General features: G+C 42.8%; 1 protein-coding gene across 1 annotated transcript in view; it reads right to left on the minus strand.

The window, feature by feature from the left end:
* Window positions 1-26371, minus strand: part of LOC129699142 (uncharacterized) — a 285806-nt gene that overhangs the window by 8630 nt on the left and 250805 nt on the right. The window contains exons 48-57 of the mRNA XM_055638811.1: window positions 25937-26023; window positions 22277-22390; window positions 21343-21429; window positions 18323-18436; window positions 17307-17393; window positions 13296-13409; window positions 12287-12373; window positions 9467-9580; window positions 8671-8757; window positions 676-750 (exon numbers count right to left, since the gene is read on the minus strand). Of these exons, the coding sequence (XP_055494786.1) occupies window positions 676-750; window positions 8671-8757; window positions 9467-9580; window positions 12287-12373; window positions 13296-13409; window positions 17307-17393; window positions 18323-18436; window positions 21343-21429; window positions 22277-22390; window positions 25937-26023 (966 nt within the window). The remainder of the gene's footprint in view (window positions 1-675; window positions 751-8670; window positions 8758-9466; window positions 9581-12286; window positions 12374-13295; window positions 13410-17306; window positions 17394-18322; window positions 18437-21342; window positions 21430-22276; window positions 22391-25936; window positions 26024-26371) is intronic.

A 26371-nucleotide genomic window follows, 5' to 3' on the forward strand; every position in this document is an offset into this window, starting at 1 on the left:
CCGGCGCAGCATCCGCAGCCTGTTATCCCTTGTGGGGGACCTGGGGGGAGAAGAATTAGCCACCACTGCCGGCCCGCGGGCGCGGCGGCGACTTACCATCAGGAGCGGGGTCATTCGCCAAGGATCCCTGGAGGAAAGCTTCGACTGCCGGCCCTGCAGTCTGCGGTGCTTATGGCTGTGGCGAGAACCTTAAATCTCCGACCGCCGGCCTGCGACCTACACCAACTTGAAGCCGCAGTCTCTGGGGGAGAGGCACCGATTCAGGACTTACCTGGCCTTTTTACCTTGTCTGCACATCTGGACGCCCGCAGGTGGAGGTCCCGACCACGGGGGAAAATGGAGGAGGACTGGTCAATTTTAGTGTCTTCCACCAGAGTGATGAATGCTGTGGTGGATGCTTGTGTTACATTTTTTTGTGTTTTTGTGTGTTCTTTATCATTGTACCGCTGCTAACAAATTCATTTCACTTGCACTTTATATGCAAGTGACGAATAAACCTGATTGTTGATTGTTGATTGAACCCTCACCTCATTTGTTTCAAAGGAATCCTGGCAACTTCTTGTCAATCACTGGCTTTATTATAAACTTCATCATTTTGGGGCATGCTGCAACTAGCTCAGCACCCATCAATGCAGTAGCAAGTTCTGTAATTAAATCAAGCCATATCTCACTCACTGAATTTGAAAGCTGTCCTCTTGAGTAATTTTCTCCTTTCTCATCCGGTCTGGAATCAGAGCTTGTTAGAGTCCCCTGTGTTTATAAGCAGAATGATTTAATCAATGGGATCAAAGGCGAAAGTAACAGATGTGAGATCCTAATGCTACAGGGACCTGGGCAGTTCCAGTTTTATGTTACATAGAATCATACAACATGCAGTCCAACTTGTTCAAGTTGATCAAGATTCTCATCTAAGCTAGTTCCATTTACCCCCATTTGATTCATATCCCTCTAAACCGTTCCTTTATCATGTACTTATGTCCAAATGTCTTTTAAATTTTGTCATAGTGTCTGCCTCAACCACTTCCTCTGGCAGCTCATTCCAAACCATCTTCTGTATGAAAAAGTTGCCTCTCAGGTTCCTATTAAATCTTTCCCCTCTCATCTTCAACCTAGTTCTTGAATCCCTTAACCTGGGAAAAAGTCAGTGCAAATTCATGCTATCTATTCCCCTCATCATTTTACACCTCTATAAATTCACCCCCTTTATTTTCCTGCACTCCAAGGAATGAAGTCCCAGCCTAGCCAAATTCTCCCTATAATGCAGTCCCTCAAATTCTGGCAATATCCTAAGTCTTTTCTGCACCTTTTCCAACTTATGGCATCACTTTTATAGCTGGATGACAAAAACTGAACATAATACTTCATCATCTTGCACTCGGTACATTTACTGGTGACGACTAGCGTGCCCAAAGCCGCCTTCACCAGTGTATCTACCTGTGATGCGACTGTCAGAGAGGTATGTACAGTACTTATACTCCTTTGTCTCACTGTTCTGCAACACTTGCCAGGTGACTACTATTTATAGCAAAAGTCCCACCCTATTTTGCATTCTCAAAATGCAACACCCAGCATTTAAGAGTCATAGAATATTATCTGAAGTAAACTCCATTTGTCATTCCTCAACCCACTTACCCACCTGGGCAAGATCCCATTGCAATTCTTGATAACCTTCATCACTGCCAATGATGCCACCTATTTGTTTTTGTCATATGCAAATTTACAAACCATTACATTTGCATCCAATTCGTTGATATAAATATTAAACAGAAATGGGCCCAGCACACACTAGACATAGGCTTCCAGTCTGCAAAACATCTGTCCATCATCAGCCTCTGCTTCCTAACTTTAAACTAGTTATTTATCTAATTAGTTAGCTCTCCCTGGATCCCATGTGATCGATCCTTCCAGAGTAACTATCATGTGGTACTTTATCAAAAGCTTGCTGAAGTCCATATAGAAACATAGAAAATAGAAAATAGGTGCAGGAGTAGGCCGTTCAGCCCTTCGAGCCTGCACCGCCATTCAATATGATCATGGCTGATCATCCAACTCAGTATCCTGTTCCTGCCTTCTCTCCATACCCCCTGATCCCTTTAGCCACAGGGCCACATCTAACTCCCTCTTAAATATAGCCAATGAACTGGCCTCAACTACCTTCTGCGGCAGAGAATTCCAGAGATTCACCACTCTCTGTATGAAAAAGGTTTTCCTCATCTCGGTCCTAAAAGATTTCCCCCTTATCCTTAAACTATGACCCCTTGTTCTGGACTTCCCCAACATCGGGAACAATCTTCCTGCATCTAGCCTGCCCAACCCCTTAAGAATTTTGTAAGTTTCTATAAAATCCCCCCTCAATCTTCTAAATTCTAGCGAGTACAAGCCAAGTCTATCCAGTCTTTCTTCATATGAAAGTCCTGACATCCCATGACCTACGTCTACTGCCCAGCGCTCATCAACCTTCTTTGATACTTCCTAAAAACACTCAGTCAAATTCAAAAAACACAATCTCCCATGAGATCTTACATCATTAATTATCCTCCAATTTTCATAAGGTCATGAGGCCATAAGTGATACGAATAGAATTAGGCCAATAGGCCCATCAAGTCTACTCCGCCATTCAATCATGGTTGATCTATCTCTCCTTTCTACCCCCTTTCTCCTGCCTTCTCCCCATAACCTCTGGCACTTGTACTAATCAAGAATCTATCTATCTCTGCCTTAAAAATATCCACTGACTTTTCCAAACTTTACTGATGGTTAAAGATCATGTGTATAACGTAGCCAGGGCTTCTGCATTTACTTCTCCAGGTTCCCCAGTGTTATTGGATATACCTGATCAGGCCCCAAATATTTATCTACCATCATGGATTTTAGGCAGTCCAACACTTCCTCTACTGTAATGTGGAATATCCCCAAGCCATCCCCATTAACTTTACCGACTTCCATAGTGCTGGGTCTGATTCTACAGTAAAAAGAGAAGATGTTGAATAACGTGACATTAAGGAAGAGGCCAAAGCTATTGTTCAAAGAGACCAGCAAGACCTTTGGTAGGCTTCCACATGGTAGACTGCACGGGGAGGTTACCGCATGGGACTTAGCGAGAGCTAGCTAACTCGATATAGAATTGTCTACATGGAAGGAAGCAGAGGATGGTGTTGGAAAGGTGTTTTTCCAAGTGGGGGCCTGTGACAAGTGATGTGCCTCAGGGATCAGTGCCATTGTTCTTTGTGGTTTATATCAATGAATTAGATAAGAAAGTACAAGGCATGATTAGTAAGTTTGTAGATGACACTGAATTGGTTTTCAAAAATAACAGCAGGCCTTTGATCAGTTGAGCAAGTGGGCAGTGGAATGGTTAATTAATGGAGGTTAATGCAGATAAGTGCAAGGTGCACAATTTTTCTTCTTTGAAAGGTCTAAAAGAGAGTATAGTGTGCCCTCTTTGTATTCTCTCCATTACATTGGTTTAGAAACAAAATCACATTCAACAAACCTATTAAGAGTTTTGAGGTTTAACTATGTGGTTACGAGTTTTGAAGTTTGAAGTGGCAGATGGAATATAGTGTAGCTAAGTGTGGAGTCATGCACTTTGGCAGTAGGAATAAAGGCGTAGACTATTTTATAAATGGGGTGAGAATCCAGAAATTGGAGGTGCAAAGGGACTTGGGAGTGCCTGTGCAGGATTCCCAAAATTTCCAAACACAATTTATTTTAAATCAGTAGCAAAGAAAGCAAACACAATTTATTTTAAGAAGGCTTGTATACAAAAACAGGGATGTAATGTTGAAACTCTATAAGGTGCTGGTAAGGCCACATTTAGAATATTGTGGAGAGGGTCCAGAGGAGGTTTACAAGAATGATTCCAGGAATTAGTACGTTAACCTATGACGAGCATTTGTCGGCATTGGGCCTGTACTCCCTGAAGTTTAGAAGAATGAGGGGGACCTCATTGAAACGTACAGAATAGTGACAAACTTGGATAGAGTGGATATTTCCACTACTGGGAGCGTCTAGGACTAGAGGTCATAAGCTCAGAATTAAAGGATGTTCTTTTTGGAAGGAGATGAGGATACATTTATTTAGGTGAATCTGCAGAATTCTTTGCCACAGAAGGCTGTGGAGGCCAAGTCAGTGGATATTTTTAAGGCAGAGATAGATTCTTGATTAGTACAGGTGTCAGAAGTTATGGGGAGAAGGCAGGAGAATGGGGTTAAGAAGGAGAGATAGATCAGCCATGATTGAATGCTGGAGTAGACATGATGGGCTGAATGGCCTAATTCTACTCCTATCTCTTATGACATGACTGTATATACATGACTGTATAGACTGTATATAGGGGAACCTGAACATTTGGGTTTTTCAGAAAGCCTTCAATTAAATGCCACACAAGATATTAACAAATACAATTAGAGCTTGATGGATTGACAATGATAATGTCATGTAGATTGTGAGCAGACAGAAAATAGAGAGCAGGAACAAAAGGATCATGTTTGGATCAGAATTGTGGGCAGCAAGGAGCAATAGGTGTGGGCCCAGGGGCCACAGTTGTTCACCATCTGTACCAATGGCTTGGAAAAGCAGATCAAGTGCAACATATCCACATTTACTGATGGAACAAACTCGGTGGCAGAGTAGACCATGAAGTCAAAGAAAGGCTTCAGCATCTTCAGCAAACAGGATGTGTGACCAGCCAAGCATGTAGGGACTGAAATACAGTTTGAAAAGATGTGTGGTATAGAAAAGCAACATATTTTAAAATATTGGAAATTGAACAAGGGACCTGGGATCCTTGGACACGAAACACAAAATTTACATAAAGCAATTAGAAAGAGATTTTTTTTTTTGCAAGAGATTTGAACACAAGAGGAGAGGCTCCTTATTGTGATTATATCTTACGCTGAAGATCTAGAAAGACCGACTTTGCTTCCTTTTTTGTGGGTTCTGAGCAGACTGATGAGACCAATGTGAGAATGCCAAATCCACAGTTAGGTCAGGCAGCAGTAGATGGTGCCTGGATGGGGACTTTGAGAGGTGACGGGAACTTTTCACTGCTTACACAAGGCTGCCATGCACTCCTGATGAATATCCTCGCTGTTTTCCATATCACCGGAATGCTTCCCCTCTACTTGAACAGTCAGGGGCCAGGCTTCCCAGGAGTCAGTGGGGACATTGCATTTCAACAGGGGGATTTTGAGAACAACCTTAAATCTTTGATTTTGCCTTCCTCATAATGTTGACGTATGACAGGATACAGGACAGAGAGTCTGTTTTGAGAGTCTGATGTCGGGCATGTGAATAATGTGGCCTGCTTATCATAGCCACCTCAGTGCAACTATGGCCTCAGTACAAAGACACTGTTGTGGCGGCTCCCAAGGATCGGGCCATTCCACTATCAAACCCCTCGGCATGGGAATGGATAGTCCAGGGGACTTTGACCAGCCTCGGCTGTGAGGTTGCCCCCCTTCGCGGCTCCCTGCACCTGTCCCTCCACTGGTGCCTCTGTCGGCCCCACTGTCGGCCGACTTCCGTACGCGGTCTGGTTGGGTTGTACGCCCGCCGGTGCGTTTTGTGCCTCCTGTTCTGGGGGGTGGTCCTTGGCAACTCCCAAGCATCGAGCCATCCCACTATTGAACCCTTCGGCATGGGAATGGACTAGTCCGGGGGCGGCCCTTAGCTACAGGGATAAAAGGCAGGGGTTTAGGCCCGATCGCTCTCTTGCAGACACGACTGGACAAGAGAACAACTAATAAAATTCCTCCCAAAATACCTGGCTCCTCGCCTTCATTTCGGGCTTATCGTCGCGCCACAGTGTCGTTGGTTTGCATGTCCTTGCAATGAACAAGGGATTTTGCAGGGACTGTCTTTTTTTCCCAGAGCTTCGGGATGCCTGTGGCAGGTAGTCCAGGTCAGAGACCTATAATTACATAGATCCTTGGTGCAATGCATCAACTTAAGATCCTTAATGGCATTCAGAACATTGTGCACAGGTTAGACCCCGCGACTGAAGGAAGAAACTACTTATGACAGAGGAAGTACAAGACATGTTCTCCATATTGATGATTAACCCAAAAAGAATGGGCCAGCAGTCAACAGAGTTTAGAAAAATTAGAGAAGATCTAATTGAAAGGTTAAATATTCTGACAAGCCTTGACAGTTTATACTTTGCCTGCCTTGGGTGTCAGGAAACAATTGTCAAAACTTCAAAGTAAGGACTTGGCCAGTCAAGTCAGCGATAAGAAGTTTCCTGAGAGTGATGATTCTTTGAATAATCCACTCATGGTGGCTGTGAAGGTTCAGTCAGTGAAACTGCTCAGGAAAGAGTGATACATTTTGCATATTGAGGGAGTCAGAGCATATGAGGTTAAAATTCAGTCATGATTTTACTGAATAGCAGTGTGAACATTATTTACATCGCACGTTATAGTAGAATTAGGCCATTTGGCCTATTGAGTCCACTCCGCCATTCAATCATGGCTGATCTCTGCCTCCTAATCCCATTTTCCTGCCTTCTCCCCATAACCCTTGACACCCGTTCTAATCAAGATAACTTCTAGTTATTATGTCCCATGATTGACACTGTGAATCTGAAACCTGTGGTAAAAGCCCTCGACCAGTTATCATAGACTAGACGAGGAATAACAAGGAAAACAAAATGATGTCCCATGGATGTTTTGTAAAGTATTGTAATTCACCAGCCTTGGGTACCATTCACTGTAAAGAATGAATGTAATTATTCTTCTCTGATATAGTAACATATCAATGAATATTACACATTTGGAAGATTTAGGAGTAAAAATATTATTCTGAAATAAATGGTTGTTGAACAAGCAGATCTGCAGTAAGTAATGACATAGTTAATTGTTAACTCCTTCGACAATATATATGAACTAATGACAGGTCACATTTGAACACAAGAGAATTATATTTTGGAGTTCTGAGTGGGTTGAACAAGACAAAACCTGGCAAATGAAGAATCATAATAACTATCAGGAGCACAGATACAAGAGAATGCTTGAGTTAATTAGACAATAGGTGCAGGAGTTGGCCATTCGGCCCTTCGATCAATTAAGATCCAACACAATGGGTGTCACAATTTCCCTGGGCACTGTCAGATATTTAGGCTTTCCAATCAGCTGCCTTTGTCAAATTGACTCCATTGTGCAAAAGGTATCTGATGACTCACAGACAGCGTAGAAGTTTCTGCAGCTACATCACTTGAAGATAGGTCCACTGGGAATTTTGCCTGCTTTGAAATTCTGTTTGGAGTCCATTTCTGCCAGAACTACTGGTATTGTTTTAAACAGAAAGATTTAATCAACAATCAGGCAATAGCAATAGCTGTGAGGTCATTATGCTAAATAGGAATGTGACAGTTCAAGTTTTATGTTGGGTTACACCGAACACAAGTCTGGGAATGAGCCTTCAGTCTCACTCTTTGTTGTACATGTTCAAGGTAGTCGTAGAGGTAATTTTACATCTCTTCATCAAACATTTCTTCCTTACCCTTACATTGCTTTACATCAGCCATGATCACATTGAATGGTGGTGCTGGCTCGAAGGGCCGAATGGCCTACTCCTGCACCTATTGTCTATTGTCCTCTCTTGGTTCCCTGAACCATATCTTCATTATCAGCCTCATCTACCCTATGTGGCCTTGAGGTCCAAGTCACACTTCTCTCTTGGTAAGAGCGTCTTCTGATCTCTTCATAGACTTTATTAGTAACTAACTAATATTGACAGAGTCATTATTTGGTCAGAGGTAAACAAGCTCCATATTACCCAATTCAATTATTTTAATTTCATGTTTCTGGTGGCTCAATAGCCATTTCCTAATTTGGGGATAAAAACTGTGTACCATGTTTCTTTCCGTAGATGATGATAGACTGCTGAGTTTCAGTCTCAGATTTTTCAGCATGTGTAGCTTTTTCAAGGTTTCAACGTCAGTTTATTGTCACATGCACCAATTAAGGTACAGTGAAATTCGAATTACGATACAGCCATACAAATAAAAAGCAACAAGACACACAACTACAGGAAAGTCCATATGAACATCCACCAAAGTGGCCCACGTTCCTCACTGTGATGGAAGGCAATAAAGTCCAACCTTCTTCTTCTTCTATTCTACTGCGGTCGGGGCAGTCGAACCATTTGCAGTCGGGGCGCTCGAGGCTCCCGCAGCCGGAGGTCGAAATTTCCGCATCGGGGCAGTCGAAGCTCCTGCAGCTTTAAGTTCCCGAAGTCGGTCACTGACCTGAGACAGCGAGCTCCATGATGTTAAAGTCCCGCAGACTTCCGCGGTAGAGGTCAGAGGTCGATCCCTGGCAAAGAGATCACGAGCTCTGTGATGTTAAAGTCCACAGGCTCCCACGGTGGAGCTCTCGAAATCTGTCTCCAGCAAAGGCCGCCAACTCCTTGATGTTAGGCTGCAGCGCGGACGGAGATATGATACGGAAAATAATCGCATCTAAATTAGCCTAAATATCCCAAACTGCCTGAATCAACCAATGTGTGCAGTGCCATGTCCTTCCCAATGGGGTAAAAAAAAACAGGATGTCCAGCGTGATCACTAATCATTTTGTCAGAATCCAATTTCATCTTTGGGCCTCAACTTTGGGCATTTCTGGAAGTAGTCCATAGGGCAGGAATTTCTCTAGGTAAATCAAGCCATACCTTACTCCCTGAACTTGAAAGTTGTCCTCCTTCATGGTTCTCTTGTTCAACATCCAGTGTGGGATAGGTTTCTGCTGTGTTCTTCTTCTGTGTTTATAAGCAGAAAGATCTTATCAATGAGAGTGGACAAGAGCAACAACCTTATGCCAAATTTGACTGGGACAGTTTCAGTTTGATGTTGAAATAACATGGGTTCAAGGGAGAGAAACTGGCCATTTAACCCAGCTCATCTCTGTCAACAAATTTACTGCATTACATCTTACCACACCTCCTGCTTAAAGTCTCACACATCTTTCCTCTCCACCTTAATCTAACTCTGCTGAAAATGTATCCAAACAAAATAACCCACAGCTTTACCCTCATGTTCATGTTCTAGGAACATAATTAGGCTATTTGGTCCTTCAAGCCTACTCTGCCATTCAATCATGGTTGATCTTTCATTCCCTCTCAACCCCATTCTCCTGTCTTCTCCTCATAAGCCCTGACATTCCTACTAATCAAGAATCTGTCAATCTTCACCAGAAAAACATCGATTCATTTGGCCTCCTCAGTGGTCTGAGGCCATGATTTGCACAAATTCACCCCCCTCTGACTAAAGAGATTCCTCCTCATCTCCTTTCTAAAGGTACATCCTTTTACCCTGAGGTTATGGTCTCTGGTCCTAGACTGACTCACTAGTGGTAATATCCTCTCCACATTCACTCTACCCAGAATTTTTACTATTTGGTAAGTTTCAATTAAGTCACACTCTGGAGACAAATTGACTCGATTTCCCAAAAAGTATCTGATGACTTACAGATGGCTTAGCGGTTTCTGCCGCTACATCAAGTTGTGTATCACTCAAAGACTGATCCCCTCTGAGTTTTTCTCCTTTCACATTCTGCTCGGCATCCAATGCTGCCAGAACTGCCTGTAATTATAAGCAGAAAGATTTAATCAACAGTCAGGCAATAGCAACAGCTGTGGGGTCATTATGTTAAATATGAATGCAAGGTTCAAGATTTAGGTTAAATTACTCAGAAAGTCTGGGAACAGGCCAGACTCACTCGTTGATGTACATGTTCAAAATATTCTCGAGATGTTTTCCCATCTCTTTATCTTATTTTTCCTGCTTAACCTTACTTGGTTCCCTTAACCATATCTTCATTATCAGCCTCATCTGCCCTATGTGGCCGTGAGGTCCAATTCACATTTCTCTCTTGGTAAGAATGTTTTCTGATCTCTTCATAAACGTTGTTAGTGTCTATCTAATATTGACAGTCATTATTTGGTCACAGAAAAATAAGCTACGTATCATCCCATTCAAATTCTTTCATTCTCCTAATATATCTATCACAGCACCAGTCTGTTTTCATTTTCTAGTGATAAGAGCAAGCATATTCATTCATTCATGACACAGACACAAATACAACCAGCTGGGAAGTTTGTGAATCTTTGATTCATGTTTCTTGTGGGTCAATGGCAATTTCACAATTTGGGGATAAAAACTGTGTACCATGTTTCTTTCCATAGATGCTGCCAGACTGCCAAGTTACTTTTTCAGATTTTCAGCATCTGCAGTTTTTGCTTATCCATTACTATGTTCTTCGCACAGTTTAACTAAGATCTCATCTTGCACCTTAAGCTATAGCTCTCACAACAAAAGACGATGACATTTGGCCCATTAGGTCCATGCAAGCACACAGGAAGCAATCTTATTAGTCAAAGGAAGCACAACATCCATGAACAATGATTCATGGAAGGAATATTAGCCTTAATATCCAAATGGCCTGATGGTCTGCATCCCAGAGTACTCAAGGAGGTGGCCCTAGAGACTGGTGATCATTTTCCAATGTTCTCTCGACTCTGGATCAGTTGATGTGGAGGATAGCTTTTTAAGAAAGGAGGGAGAGAGAAAACAGGGAATAACAGACCAGTTACCCTTACATGGGTAGTGGGGAACATGCTTGAGTCAATTATTAAATATGATATAACAGTGCATTTGAAAAGCCATGACAGGATTGTTCAAAGTCATGCTTGACTAATCTTCTGGAAGTTTTTGAGGATGTAACCAATAGAATTGGTAACGGAGAGCCAGTGACTGCGGCGTATCTGGACTTTCAAAAAGCCTTTGACTAGGTCCCACACAAGAGATTAGTGTGCAAAATTAGAGCACATGGTATTAGGGGTAGGGTACTGACAAGGATAGAGAACTGGTTCGCAGACAGGAAGCAAAGAATAGGAATTAAAGGGTCCTTTTCAGAATGTCAGGCAGTGACAAGTGTGATGCGGCAAGGCTCGGCGCTGGCACCCCAGTTGCTTACAATATATATTAACGATTTAGACGAGGGAATCATCTCCAAGTTTGTGTCATCTCCATGTTTGTAGATGACACAAAACTGGGTGACAGTGTGAACTGCGATGACGATGCTATGAGCCTGCAGGGTGACTGGGATAGGTTGGGTGAATGGGCAGATGCATGGCAAATGCAGTATAGATAAATGTGAGATTATCCACTTTTGTGGCAAGAACAGGATGGCAGATTAATATCTGAAGGGTGTCAGATTAGGAAAAGGGGAAGTGCAATGAGACCTGGGTGTGCTTGTATATCAGTCGCTGAAAGTAAGCATGCAGTTACAGCAGGCAGTGAAGAAAGCTAATGGCATGTTAGCCTTCATTGCGAGAGGATTTGAGTTTTGGAGCAAAGAGGTCCTACTGCAGTTGTACAGGGCCCAGGTGAGACCAATTGTGTGCAATTCTGGTCTCCTAATTTGAAGAAGGACAATATTGCTATTGAGGGAGTGCAGCGTAGGTTCACCAGGTTAATTCCTGGGATGGCGAGACTGACATATTATGAAAGAATGGGTCGACTGGGCTTGTATTCACTGGAATTTAGTAGGATGAGACGGAATCTTTTTGAAACGTATACAATTCTTAAAGGATCGGACAGGCTAGATGCAGGGAAATTGTTTCCGATGTTGGGGGAGTCCAGAACCAGGGGTCACAGTTTAAGAATAAGGGATAGGCCATTTAGGACTGAGATGAGGAAAAACTTCACCCAGAGTTGTGAATCTGTGGATTTCTCTTCCACAGAAAGCAGTGGAGGCCAATTCACTGGATGTTTTCAAGAGAGTTAGATTTAGCTCTTAGGGCTACAGGAATTAAGGGATACGGGGAAAAAGCAGGAACGGGGTACTGATTTTAGATGCAGCCTTGATCATATTGAATGGCAGTACAGGCTCGAAGAGCCAAATGGCCTACTCCTGCACCTATATTGCTATGTTTCTAATCAACCTGTGTGTGCAGTGCCATGTCTTCCTCATTGGAAAAAATACAGGGTGTCCACGCAGTTCAATTCGCTATCTCTCTTCAGGGATACCATCATTAGTTGAGCCAATGTAACAACCTCTGTTGAACAAAATTCATCAAAGAAGGAAACATTTATACCAAACTGATGTATATCATGTTGCAGTGCATTCAAGAGCACAGTCCCCACATGCTGAACCATCTACTGAAAGGCTTACACTTTCTGCCAGACACCAACTTCATCTTGAGTAGCCTCATCTTTGGGCAGTTCTGGAAGTAATCCATCATCCATGAATGATGCAGGAATTTCTCTAGGTAAATGAAGCCATACCTCACTCCCTGATCTTGAAGGTTGTCCTCGTGGATGATTTTCTCCTTCAACATCCTGTCTGGGATCAGTTTCTGCAGCGTTCTTCTTCTGTATATACAAGTAGAAAGATTTGATCAATGAGATCAGACAAGAGCAACATACTAATGCCAACTTTGACTGGGGCAGCGCCAGTTCGATGTTGAAATAACACGGCTTCAAGGGAGAGAAACTGGACATTTAGCCCAACTTACCCCTGTCAACATTTGTACTGCATCAGACTATCCTACCACACGTCTTCCTCATAGTCTTACACATCATTCCCCTCCATATATGTTACTCCAGCTCTGCTTTAAATTTATACAAAGGAAAATCCTCAGCTGCACCCTCATAAGTTCTAGGAGCAGAATTAGGCCAATCAGCCCATCAAATATACTTCGCCATTCAATCATGGCTGATCTATGTTTCCCTCTCAACCCCATTTTTCTGCCTTCTCCCCATAAGCCCTGACACTCGTACTAACCAAGAATCTGTCAATCTCTGCCTTAAAAAATATCTATTGATTAGTCCTCCCCAGCCATCTGTGGCAATGAATTCCACAGATTCACTACCCTCTGACTAAAGAAATTTATCCATCTCCTTTCTAAAGGTACGTATTTTGTACTGAGGCTGTGGTCTCTGGTCCTAGACTCTCCCACTGGTGGAATCATTCTCTCCACGTTCATTCTACCCAGACCTTTCACTATTTGGTAAATTTCAATGAATTCCCCCCTCACCCTTCCAAACATCCCTCTGTAGCAATGAGCTAATTAAGATCAGCAAACACAGTGGGTGTCTCAACTTCCCTGGGCACTGTCAGATGTTTAGACTTTCCAATCAGCTACCTTTATCTTCTGTGACATCAACAGTGATTCGGCCAAGACAATATATTGAACCAGTCTCAATCCAATAGCATTCAGTGAAGGAGGAATCCCTGAAGTCACACTCTGGAGACAAATTGATTCAATTTTCCAAAAAGTATCTGATGACTCACAGAAGGCATAGAAATTTCTGCAGGCGTGCCAAGTTGTGTATCTCTCAAAGACTGATCTCCTGGCAGTTTTTCTCGTTTCACACTCCGTTTAGAGTCCACTTCTGTCAGAACTTCCTGTATGTATAAGCAGAAAGATTTAATGAACAATCAGGCAATAGCAATAGCAGTGGGGTCATTATGATAAGCAGGAATTCAAGATTTAGGTTGAGTTATTTACAATATACATCAATGATTTGGATTAAGGGATTCAAAGTAACATTAGCAAATTTGCAGATGACAGAAAGCTGGGTGGCAGTGTGAACTGTGAGGATGATGTTATGAGAATGCAGGGTGACTTGGACAGGTGGGGGGAGTGGGCAGATGCATGGCAGATGAAGTTTAATGTGGATAAATGTGAGGTTATCCACTTTGGTATCAAAAACAGGAAGGCAGATTACTATCTAAATGGTGTCAAGTTGGGAAAAGGGGAAGTACAATGGGATCTGGGGGTCCTTGTTCATCAGTCTATGAAAGTAAGCATGCTGGTCAAGGAGGCAATGAAGAAAGCGAATGGCATGTTGGCCTTCTTAACACGAGGAGTCGAGTATAGGAGCAAAGAGGTCCTTTGCATTTATACAGGGCCCTAGTGAGACCACACCTGGAGTGTTGTGTGCAGTTTTGGTCCCCTAATTTGAGGAAGGACATTCTTGCTACTTCGCCATTCAATCAGGGCTGATCTATCTTTCCCTCTAAACCCCATTCTTCTGCCTTCTCCCCATAAGCACTGACACTAGTACTAACCAAGAATCTGTCAATCTCTGCTTAAAAAATATCTATTAATTCGTCCTCTACAGCCGTCTGTGGTAATGAATTCCACAGATTCACCACCCTCTGACTAAAGAAATTCCTGCTCATCTCCTTTCTAAAGGTACGTCCTTTTATCCTGAGACTATGGTCTCTGGTCCTAGACACTCCCATTGGTGGAAACATCCTCTTCACATTCACTCTCTCCAGACCTTTCACTATTTGGTAAGTTTCAATGAAGTTACCCCCTCATCCTTCCAAACGTCCTTCTGTGGCAGTGAGTTAATTAAGATCAGCAAACTACCCTGGGCATTGTCAGATGTTTAGACTTTCCAATCAGCTACCTTTATCTTCTGTGACATCAACAGTGATTCGGCCAAGACAATATATTGAACCAGTCTCAATCCAACAGCATTCAGTGAAAGAGGAATCCGTGAAGTCACACTCTGGAGACAAATTGACTCAATTTAAAAAAAAAGTATCTGATGACTTACAGATGGCTTAGCGGTTTCTGCAGCAACATCAAGTTGTGCATCACTCAAAGACTGATCCCCTTGGAGTTTTTCTCCTTTCACACTCTGTTCGGCATCCAATGCTGCCAGAACTACCTGTAATTATAAGCAGAAAGATTTAATCAACAGTCAGGCAATAGCAACAGCTGTGGGGTCATTATGCTAAACAGGAATGTAAGGTTCAAGATTTAGGTTGATTTACACAGAAAGTCTGGGAACAGGCCAGGCTCACTCGTTGATGTACATGTTCAAAGTACTTCTAGAGATCTTTTCCCATCTGTTCATCTGATATTTCCTGCTTAACCTTACTTGGTTCCCTTAACCATATCTTCATTATCAGCCTCATCTGCCCTATGTGGCCGTGAGGTTCAATTCACATTTCTCTCTTGGTAAGAGTGTCTTCTGATCTCTTCATAGACGTTGTTAGTGTCTATCTAATATTGACAGAGTCATTATTTGGTCAGAGAAAAATAAGCTACGTATCACCCCATTTAAATTCTTTCATTCTCCTAATATATCTATCACGGCACCAGTCTGTTTTCATTTTCTAGTGATAAGAGCAAGCATATTCATTCATTCATGACACAGACACAAATACAACCAGCTGGGAAGTTTGTGAATCTTTGATTCATATTTCTTGTGGGTCAATGGCCTTTTCACAATTTGGGGATAAAAATTGTGTACAGTGTTTCTTTCCACAAATGCTGCCAGACTGCTAAGTTACTTTTTCAGATTTTCAGCATCTGCAGCTTTTGCTTATGTTCTTAGCACAGTTTAACTAAGATCTCATCTTGCACCTTAAGCTATAGCTCTCACATCAAAAGAAGATGACATTTGGCCCATTAGATCCATGCAATCACCCAGGAAGGAATCTTATGTCAAAAGAAGCACAAAATCCATGAACAATGATTCATGGAAGGAATATTAGGCTAAATATCCAAAATGGCCTGATAGTCCAGATTACTCAAGGAGGTGACCCTAGAGATTGGTGATCATTTTCCAATGTTCTGGGTCAGTTCATGTGGACTGGAGGGTAGCCAATGTAACTCCACTTTTTAAGAAAGGAGGGAGAGAGAAAACAGGGAATAACAGACCAGATACTCTTACATCGGTAGTGGGGAAGATGCTTGAGTCAATTATTAAAGATGTTATAGCAGTGCATTTGGAAAGCAGTGACAGGATCGGTCAAAGTCATGCTTGGTTAATCTTCTGGAGGTTTTTCAGGATGTAACAAGTAGAATGGATAAGGAGAGCCAATAAATGTTGTGTATCTGACCTTTCAAAAAGCCTTTGACAAGGTCCCACACAAGAGATTAGTGTGCAAAATTAGAGCACATGGTATTGGGGGTAGGGTATTGACAAGGATAGATAACTGGTTGGCAGATAGGAAGCAAAGAGTAGGAATTAACGAGTCCTTTTCAGAATGGCAGACAGTGACTAGTGTGATGCCATATGGCTCGGAGCTGGAACCCCAGTTACTTAAAATATATATTAACGATTTAGACGAGGGAATTAAATGTGACATCTCCAGGTTTGCAGTTGACAGAAAGCAGGGTCGCAGTGTGAGCTGCGATAAGGTTGCTATGAGCCCGCAGGATGACTGGGATAGGTTGGGTGAGTGGGCAGATGCATGGCAGATGCAGTATAATGTGGATAAATGTGAGATGATCCACTTTGGTGGCAAGAAGAGGATGTCAGATTAATATCCGAAGGGTGTCAGATTAGGAAAAGGGGAGGTGCAACGAGACCCGGGTGTGCTTGTACATCTGTCACTGAAAGTAAGCATGCAGTTACAGCAGGCAGTGAAGAAAGCGAGTGGCATGTTAAACTTAATTGCAAGAGGATTTGAGTTTGGGAGCAAAGAGGTCCTACTGCAGTTGTACAGGGCCCAGGTGAGACCACACCTGGAGTATTGTGTGCGGTTTTGGTCTCCTAATTTGAGGAAGGACATTATTGCTATTGAGGGAGTGCAGCATAGGTTCACCAGGTTATTTCAGGGGATGGTGAGACTGACATATTTTGAAAGAATGGGTCGTATGGGCTTGTCTTCACTGGAATTTAGTAGAATGAGAGGGGATCTTATGGAAACATAAAATTCTTAAAGGATTCGACAGGCTAGATGCAGGGAAAATGTTACCGATGTACCGATGGAATCCAGAACTAGGGGTCACAGTTTAAGAATAAGGGGTAGGCCATTTAGGACTGAGATGAGGAAAAACTTCACCCAGAGTTGTGAATCTGTGGATTTCTCTACCACAGAAAGCAGTGGAGGCCAATTCACTGGATGTTTTCAAGAGAGTTAGATTTAGCTCTTAGGGCTACAGGATTCAAGGGATATGGGGAAAAAGCAGGACCGGGGTACTGATTTTAGATGCAGCCATGATCATATTGAATGGCAGTGCAGGCAAGAAGAGCCGAATGGCCTACTCCTGCACCTATATTTCCATGTTTCAAATCAACCTGTGTGCGCAGTGCAAAGAACAAAATTCATCAAAGAAGGAAACATTTATACCAAACTGATGTATTTCATTTTGTAGTGCATTCAAGAGCACAGTCCCCACATGCTGAACCATCTACTGAAAGGCTTACACTAGATCACTGATCACTTTCTGCCAGACACCAACTTCATCTTGAGTAGCTTCGACTTTGGGCAGTTCTGGAAGTAGTTCATCATCCATGAATGATGCAGGAATTTCTCTAGAAAATGAAGCCATACCTCACTCCCTGATCTTGAAGGTTGTCCTCGTGGATGATTTTCTCCTTCAACATCCTGTCTGGGATCAGTTTCTGCAGCGTTCTTCTTCTGTGTATATAAGTAGAAAGATTTGATCAATGAGATCAGTCAAGAGGAACATACAAATGCCAACTTTGACTGGGGCTGCACCAGTTTGATGTTGAAATAACACGGCTTCAAGGGAGAGAAACTGTTCATTTAACCCAACTCACCTCTGTCAACATTTGTACTGCATCAGACTATCTTACCACACGTCTTCCTCATAGTCTTAAACATCATTCCCCTCCATATATGTTACTCCAGCACTGCTTTAAATTTATCTAAAGGAAAATTCTCAGCTGCACCCTCATAAGTTCATACGTTCTAGTAGCAGATTTAGGCCATTCAGCCGATCAAATATACTTCGCCATTCAATCATGGCTGATCTATCGTTCCCTCTCAACCCCATTCTTCTGCCTTCTCCCCATAAGCACTGACACCCGTACTAACCAAGAATCTGTCAATCTCTGCCTTAAAAAATATCTTTTGATTAGTCCTCCACAGCCGTCAGTGGTAATGAATTCCACAGATTCACCACCCTCTGACTAAAGGAATTCCTCCTCATCTCCTTTCTAAAGGTACGCATTTTATACTGAGGCTATGGTATCTGATCCTAGACATTCCCACTGGTGGAATCATTCTCTCCACGTTCACTACCCAGACTTTTCACTATTTGGTAAGTTTCAATTAATTCCCCCTCACCCTTCCAAACATCCCTCTGTGGCAGTGAGTTAATTAAGATCAGCAAACACAATGGGTGTCTCAACTTCCCTGGGCACTGTCAGATGTTTAGACTTTCCAATCAGCTACCTTTATCTTCAGTGATATCAACAGTGATTCGGCCAAGACAATATATTGAAGCAGTCTCAATCCAACAGCATTCAGTGAAGGAGGAATCCCTGAAGTCACACTCTGGAGACAAATTGATTCAATTTTCCAAAAAGTATCTGATGACTCACAGAAGGCCTAGACATTTCAGCAGGCGTGCCAAGTTGTGTATCTCTCAAAGACTGATCCCCTGGCAGTTTTTCTCGTTTCACACTCCGTTTAGAGTCCACTTTTGTCCGAACTTCCTGTATGTATAAGCAGAAAGATTTAATGAACAATCAGGCAATAGCAATAGCAGTGGGGTCATTATGATAAGCAGGAATTCAATATTTAGGTTGAGTTATTTACAATATACATCAATGATTTGGAATAAGGGATTCAAAGTAACATTTGCAAATTTGCAGATGACAGAAAGCTGGGTGGCAGTGTGAACTGTGAGGATGATGTTATGAGAATGCAGAGTGACTTGGACAGGTTGGGGGAGTGGGCAGATGCATGGCAGATGAAATTTAATGTGGATAAATGTGAGGTTATCCACTTTGGTATCAAAAACAGGAAGGCAGATTACTATCTAAATGGTGTCAAGTTGGGAAAAGGGGAAGTACAATGGGATCTGGGGGTCCTTGTTCATCAGTCTGTGAAAGTAAGCATGCAGATCCAGCAGGCAGTGGAGAAAGCGAATGGCATGTTGGCCTTCATAACAAGAGGAGTCGAGTATAGGAGCAAAGAGGTCCTGCTGCATTTATACAGGGCCCTAGTGAGACCACACCTGGAGTATTGTGTGCAGTTTTGGTCCCCTAATTTGAGGAAGGACATTCTTGCTATTGAGGGAGTGCAGCGTAGGTTTACAAGGTTAATTCTCGGGATGGCGGGACTGTCAAGTGCTGAGAGAATGGAGCGGCTGGTCTTGTACACTCTGAAGTTTAGAAGGATGAGAGGGTATCTTATTGAAACATATAAGATTGTTAAAAGTTTGGACACACTAGAGGCAGGAAACATGTACCCGATGTTGGGGAAGTCCAGAACCAGGGGCCACAGTATAAGAATAAGAGGTAAGCCATTTAGAACAAAGACAAAAAAACAATTTTTGTCAAAGAGAGTCGTGTGTCTGTGGAATTCTCTGCCTCTATGGAGGCGGGTTCTCTGGATACTTTAAAGAGAGAGCTTGATAGGGCTCTTAAAGATAGTGGAGTCAGGGGTTATGGGGAGAAGACAGGAACAGGTACTGATTGGGGATAATCAGCCACAATCACATTGAATGGCTGTGCTGGCACGAAGGGCCAAATGGCCTACTCCTGCACCTAGTGCCTATTGTCTATTATTAATCAAAGGAAGCACAACAACCATGAACAATCATTCATGGAAGGAATATCAGCCTAAATATCCAAAATGGCCTGATGGTCTGCATCCCAGAGTACTCTAGGAGGTGGCCCTAGAGAATGGTGATTATTCTCCAGTGTTCTGTTGACTCTGGATCAGTTCATGTGGACTGGAGGGTAGCCAATGTAACTCCAATTTTTATGAAAGGAGGGAGAGAGAAAACAGGGAATAACAGATCATTTACCCTTACATTGGTTGTGGGGAAGATGCTTGAGTCAATTATTATAGACGCTATAGCAGCGCATTTGGAAAGTAGTGACAGGATCAGTCAAAGTCATGCTTGTCTAATCTTCTGGAAGTTTTTGAGGATGTGACAAGTAGAATGGATAAGGGAGAGCCAGTGAATTAGGTGATCTGGACTTTCAAAAAGCCTTTGACAAGGTCCCAAACAAGAGATTAGTGTGCAAAATTAAATGATATGGTATTGGGGGTAGGGCATTGACAAGAATAAAGAACTGGTTTGCAGACAGGAAGCAAAGAGTAGGAAGTAACAGGTCCTTTTCATAATGGCAGGCAGTGACTAGTGTGATGCCGCAAGGCTTGGCGCAGGGACCCCAGATACTTACAATATATTAACGATTTAGACGAGGCAAGTTTAGACTAGTTTGGAATTGACACAAAGCTGGGTGGCAGTGTGAGCTCTGATGAGGATGCTATGAGCCTGCAGGGTGACTTGGATAGGTTGGGTGAGTGTGCAGATGCAGTATAATGTGGATAAATATGAGATTATCCACTTTAATGGCAAGAACAGGATGGCAGATTAATATCTGAAGGGTGTCAGATTAGGAAAATGGGAGGTGCAACGAGACCTGTGTGTGCTTGTACACCTGTCACTGAAAGTAAGCATGCAGGTACAGCAGGCAGTGAAGAAAGCGAATGGCATGTTAAACTTCATTGCAAGAGGATTTGAGTTTGGGAGCAAAGAGGTCCTACTACAGTTGTACAGGGCCCAGGTGAGACCACACCTGGAGTATTGTGTGCGGTTTTGGTCTCCTAATTTGAGGAAGGACGTTATTGCTATTGAGGGAGTGCAGCATAGGTTCACCAGGTTAATTCAGGGGATCGTGAGACTGACATATTATGAAAGAATGGGCGTATATTCACTGGAATTTAGTAGGATGAGAGGCAATCTTATGGAAACATATAAAATTCTTAAAGGATTGGACAGGCTAGATGCAAGGAAAATGTTACCGATGTACCGATGGAATCCAGAACTAGGGGTCACAGTTTAAGAATAAGGGGTAGGCCATTTAGGACTGAGATGAGGAAAAACTTCACCCAGAGTTGTGAATCTATGGATTTCTCTACCACAGAAAGCAGTGGAGGCCAATTCACTGGATGCTTTCAAGAGAGTTAGATTTAGCTCTTCGGGCTACAGGATTCAAGGGATATGGGGAAAAAGCAGGAACGGGGTACTGATTTTAGATGCAGCCATGATCATATTGAATGGCAGTGCAGGCAAGAAGAGCCGAATGGCCTACTCCTGCACCTATATTTCTATGTTTCAAATCAACCTGTGTGTGCAGTGCAATGTACAAAATTCATCAAAGAAGGAAACATTTATACCAAACTGATGTATTTCATTTTGCAGTGCATTCAAGAGCACAGTCCCCACATGCTGAACCATCTACTGAAAGGCTTACACTAGATCACTGATCACTTTCTGCCAGACACCAACTTCATCTTGAGTAGCTTCAACTTTGGGCAGTTCTGGAAGTAGTTCATCATCCATGAATGATGCAGGAATTTCTCTAGATAAATAAAGTCATACCTCACTCCCTGATCTTGAAGGTTGTCCTCGTGGATGATTTTCTCCTTCAACATCCTGTCTGGGATCAGTTTCTGCAACGTTCTTCTTCTGTGTATATAAGTAGAAAGATTTGATCAATGAGATCAGACAAGAGGAACATACTAACTAATGTTCATAACGGACGTACATACTAATGCCAACTTTGACTGGGGCTGCACCAGTTTGATGTTGAAATAACACGGCTTCAAGGGAGAGAAACTGTTCATTTAACCCAACTCACCTCTGTCAACATTTGTACTGCATCAGACTATCCTACCACACGTCTTCCTCATAGTCTTACACATCATTCCCCTCCATATATGTTACTCCCGCTCTGCTTTAAATTTATCTAAAGGAAAATCCTCAGCTGCACCCTCATAAGTTCATACGTTCTAGTAGCAGATTTAGGCCAGGAATCTGTCAATCTCTGCCTTAAAAAATATATTTTGATTAGTCCTCCACAGCCATCTGTGGCAATTAATTCCACAGATTCACCACCCTCTGACTAAAGAAATTCCTCATCTCCTTTCTAAAGGTACGTCTTTTATACTGAGGCTATGGTATCTGATCCTAGACATTCCCACTGGTGGAATCATTCTCTCCACGTTCACTACCCAGACCTTTCACTATTTGGTAAGTTTCAATGAATTCCCCCCTCACCCTTCCAAACGTTCCTCTATGGCAGTGAGTTAATTAAGATCAGCAAACACAATCGGTGTCTCAACTTCCCTGGGCATTGTCAGATGTTTATACTTTCCAATCAGCTACCTTTATCTTCAGTGATATCAACAGTGATTCGGCCAAGACAATATATTGAACCAGTCTCAATCCGACAGCATTCAGTGAGGAGGAATCCCTGAAGTCACTCTCTGGAGACAAATTGATTCAATTTTCCAAAAAGTATCTGATGACTCACAGAAGGCCTAGAAATTTCTGCAGGCGTGCCAAGTTGTGTATCTCTCAAAGCCTGGTCCCCTGGCAGTTTTTCTCGTTTCACACTCCGTTTAGAGTCCACTTCTGTCAGAACTTCCTGTATGGATAAGCAGAAAGATTTAATGAACAATCAGGCAATAGCAATAGCAGTGGGGTCATTATGATAAGCAGGAATTCAATATTTAGGTTGAGTTATTTACAATATACATCAATGATTTGGATTAAGGGAGTCAAAGTAACATTAGCAAATTTGCAGATGACAGAAAGTTGGGTGGCAGTGTGAACTGTGAGGATGATGTTATGAGAATGCAGAGTGACTTGGACAGGTTGGGGGAGTGGGCAGATGCATGGCAGATGAAATTTAATGTGGATAAATGTGAGGTTATCCACTTTGGTATCAAAAACAGGAAGGCAGATTGCTATCTAAATGGTGTCAAGTTGGGAAAAGGGGAAGTGCAATGGGATCTGGGGGTCCTTGTTCATCAGTCTATGAAAGTAAGCATGCAGATCCAGCAGGCTGTGAAGAAAGCGAATGGCATGTTGGCCTTCATAACAAGAGGAGTTGAGTATAGGAGCAAAAACGTCCTGCTGCATTTGTACAGGGCCCTAGTGAGACCACACCTGGAGGATTGTGTGCAGTTTTGGTCCCCTAATTTGAGGAAGGACATTCTTGCTATTGAGGGAGTGCAGTGTAGGTTTACAAGGTTAATTCTCGGGATGGCGGGACTGTCAAGTGCTGAGAGAATGGAGCGGCTGGTCTTGTACACTCTGAAGTTTAGAAGGATGAGAGGGTATCTTGTTGAAACATATAAGATTGTTAAAGGTTTGGACACACTAGAGGCAGGAAACATGTTCCCAATGTTGGGGAAGTCCAGAACCAGGGGCCACAGTATAAGAATAAGAGGTAAGCCATTTAGAACAAAGACAAAAAAACACTTTTTGTCAAAGAGAGTCGTGTGTCTGTGGAATTCTCTACCTCTATGGAGGCGGGTTCTCTGGATACTTTAAAGAGAGAGCTTGATAGGGCTCTTAAAGATAGTGGAGTCAGGGGTTATGGGGAGAAGACAGGAACCGGTACTGATTCCTGTCAGTAGACACTAGATCCTGTTAGTATACAAACTTAAAGCACAAGGCATTGAGGGTTCAGTATTGATGTGGATAGAGAACTGGCTGGCAAACAGGAAGCAAAGAGTAGGAGTAAACGGGTCCTTTTCACAATGGCAGGCAGTGACTAGTGGGGTACCCCAAGGCTCAGTACTGGGACCCCAGCTATTTACAATATATATTAATGATCTGGATGAGGGAATTGAAGGCAATATCTCCAAGTTTGCGGATGACACTAAGCTGGGGGGCAGTGTTAGCTGTGAGGAGGATGCTAGGAGACTGCAGGGTGACTTGGATAGGCTGGGTGAGTGGGCAAATGTTTGGCAGATGCAGTATAATCTGGATAAATGTGAGGTTATCCATTTTGGTGGCAAAAACAGGAAAGCAGACTATTATCTAAATGGTGGCCGATTGGGAAAGGGGGAGATGCAGCGAGACCTGGGTGTCATGGTACACCAGTCATTGAAGGTAGGCATGCAGGTGCAGCAGGCAGTAAAGAAAGCGAATGGTATGTTAGCTTTCATTGCAAAAGGATTTGAGTATAGGAGCAGAGAGGTTCTACTGCAGTTGTACAGGGTCTTGGTGAGACCACACCTGGAGTATTGCGTACAGTTTTGGTCTCCAAATCTGAGGAAGGACATTATTGCCATAGAGGGAGTGCAGAGACGGTTCACCAGACTGATTCCTGGAATGTCAGGACTGTCTTATGAAGAAAGACTGGATAGACTTGGTTTATACTCTCTAGAATTTAGAAGATTGAGAGGGGATTTTATAGAAACTTACAAAATTCTTAAGGGGTTGGACAGGCTAGATGCAGGAAGATTGTTCCCGATGTTAGGGAAGTCCAGGACAAGGGGTTACAGCTTAAGGATAAAGGGGAAATCCTTTAAAACCGAGATGAGAAGAACTTTTTTCACGCAGAGAGTGGTGAATCTCTGGAACTCTCTGCCACAGAGGGTAGTTGAGGCCAGTTCATTGGCTATATTTAAGAGGGAGTTAGATGTGGCCCTTGTGGCTAAGGGGATCAGGGGGTATGGAGAGAAGGCGGGTACGGGATACTGAGTTGGATGATCAGCCATGATCATATTGAATGGCGGTGCAGGCTCGAAGGGCCGAATGGCCTACTCCTGCACCTAATTTCTATGTTTCTATGTTTCTATTATTGGGGATAATCAGCCACAATCACATTGAATGGCTGTGCTGGCACGAAGGGCCAAATGGCCTACTCCTGCACCTAGTGCCTATTGTCTATTATTAATCAAAGGAAGCACAACAACCATGCACAATGATTCATGGAAGGAATATCAGCCTAAATATCCAAAATGGCCTGATGGTCTGCAACCCAGAGTACTCTAGGAGGTGGCCCTAGAGAATGGTGATTATTCTCCAGTGTTCTGTTGACTCTGGATCAGTTCATGTGGACTGGATGGTAGCCAATGTAACTCCAATTTTTATGAAAGGAGGGAGAGAGAAAACAGGGAATAACAGATAATTTACCCTTACATTGGTTGTGGGGAAGATGCTCGAGTCAATTATTATAGATGCTATAGCAGCGCATTTGGAAAGTAGTGACAGGATCAGTCAAAGTCATGCTTGTCTAATCTTCTGGAAGTTTTTGAGGATGTGACAAGTAGAATGGATAAGGGAGAGCCAGTGAATTAGGTGATCTGGACTTACAAAAAGCCTTTGACAAGGTCCCAAACAAGAGATTAGTGTGCAAAATTAAAGCATATGGTATTGGGGGTAGGGTATTGACAAGAATAAAGAACTGGTTTGCAGACAGGAAGCAAAGAGTAGGAAGTAACAGGTCCTTTTCATAATGGCAGGCAGTGACTAGTGTGATGCCGCAAGGCTTGGCGCAGGGACCCCAGATACTTACAATATATTAACGATTTAGACGAGGCAAGTTTAGACTAGTTTGGAGATGACACAAAGCTGGGTGGCAGTGTGAACTCTGATGAGGATGCTATGAGCCTGCAGGGTGACTTGGATAGGTTGGGTGAGTGTGCAGATGCAGTATAATGTGGATAAATGTGAGATTATCCACTTTAGTGGCAAGAAGAGGATGGCAGATTAATATCTGAAGGGTGTCAGATTAGGAAAAGGGGAGGTGCAACGAGACCTGTGTGTGCTTGTACACCTGTCACTGAAAGTAAGCATGCAGGTACAGCAGGCAGTGAAGAAAGCGAATGGCATGTTAAACTTCATTGCAAGAGGATTTGAGTTTAGGAGCAAAGCCGAATGGCCTACTCCTGCACCTATATTTCTATGTTTCAATTCAACCTGTGTGCGCAGTGCAAAGAACAAAATTCATCAAAGAAGGAAACATTTATACCAAACTGATGTATTTCATTTTGCAGTGCATTCAAGAGCACAGTCCCAACATGCTGAACCATCTACTGAAAGGCTTACACTAGATCACTGATCACTTTCTGCCAGACACCAACTTCATCTTGAGTAGCTTCGACTTTTGGCAGTTCTGGAAGTAGTTCATCATCCATGAATGATGCAGGAATTTCTCTAGAAAATGAAGCCATACCTCACTCCCTGATCTTGAAGGTTGTCCTCGTGGATGATTTTCTCCTTCAACATCCTGTCTGGGATCAGTTTCTGCAGCGTTCTTCTTCTGTGTATACAAGTAGAAAGATTTGATCAATGAGATCAGACAAGAGGAACATACTAATGCCAACTTTGACTGGGGTTGCACCAGTTTGATGTTGAAATAACACGGCTTCAAGGGAGAGAAACTGTTCATTTAACCCAACTCACCTCTGTCAACATTTGTACTGCATCAGACTATCTTACCACACGTCTTCCTCATAGTCTTAAACATCATTCCCCTCCATATATGTTACTCCAGCTCTGCTTTAAATTTATCTAAAGGAAAATTCTCAGCTGCACCCTCATAAGTTCATACGTTCTAGTAGCAGATTTAGGCCATTCAGCCGATCAAATATACTTCGCCATTCAATCA

The sequence above is a fragment of the Leucoraja erinacea genome, chromosome 7 (genome assembly GCF_028641065.1).
Source record: "Leucoraja erinacea ecotype New England chromosome 7, Leri_hhj_1, whole genome shotgun sequence".
Lineage (NCBI taxonomy): Eukaryota > Metazoa > Chordata > Chondrichthyes > Rajiformes > Rajidae > Leucoraja > Leucoraja erinaceus.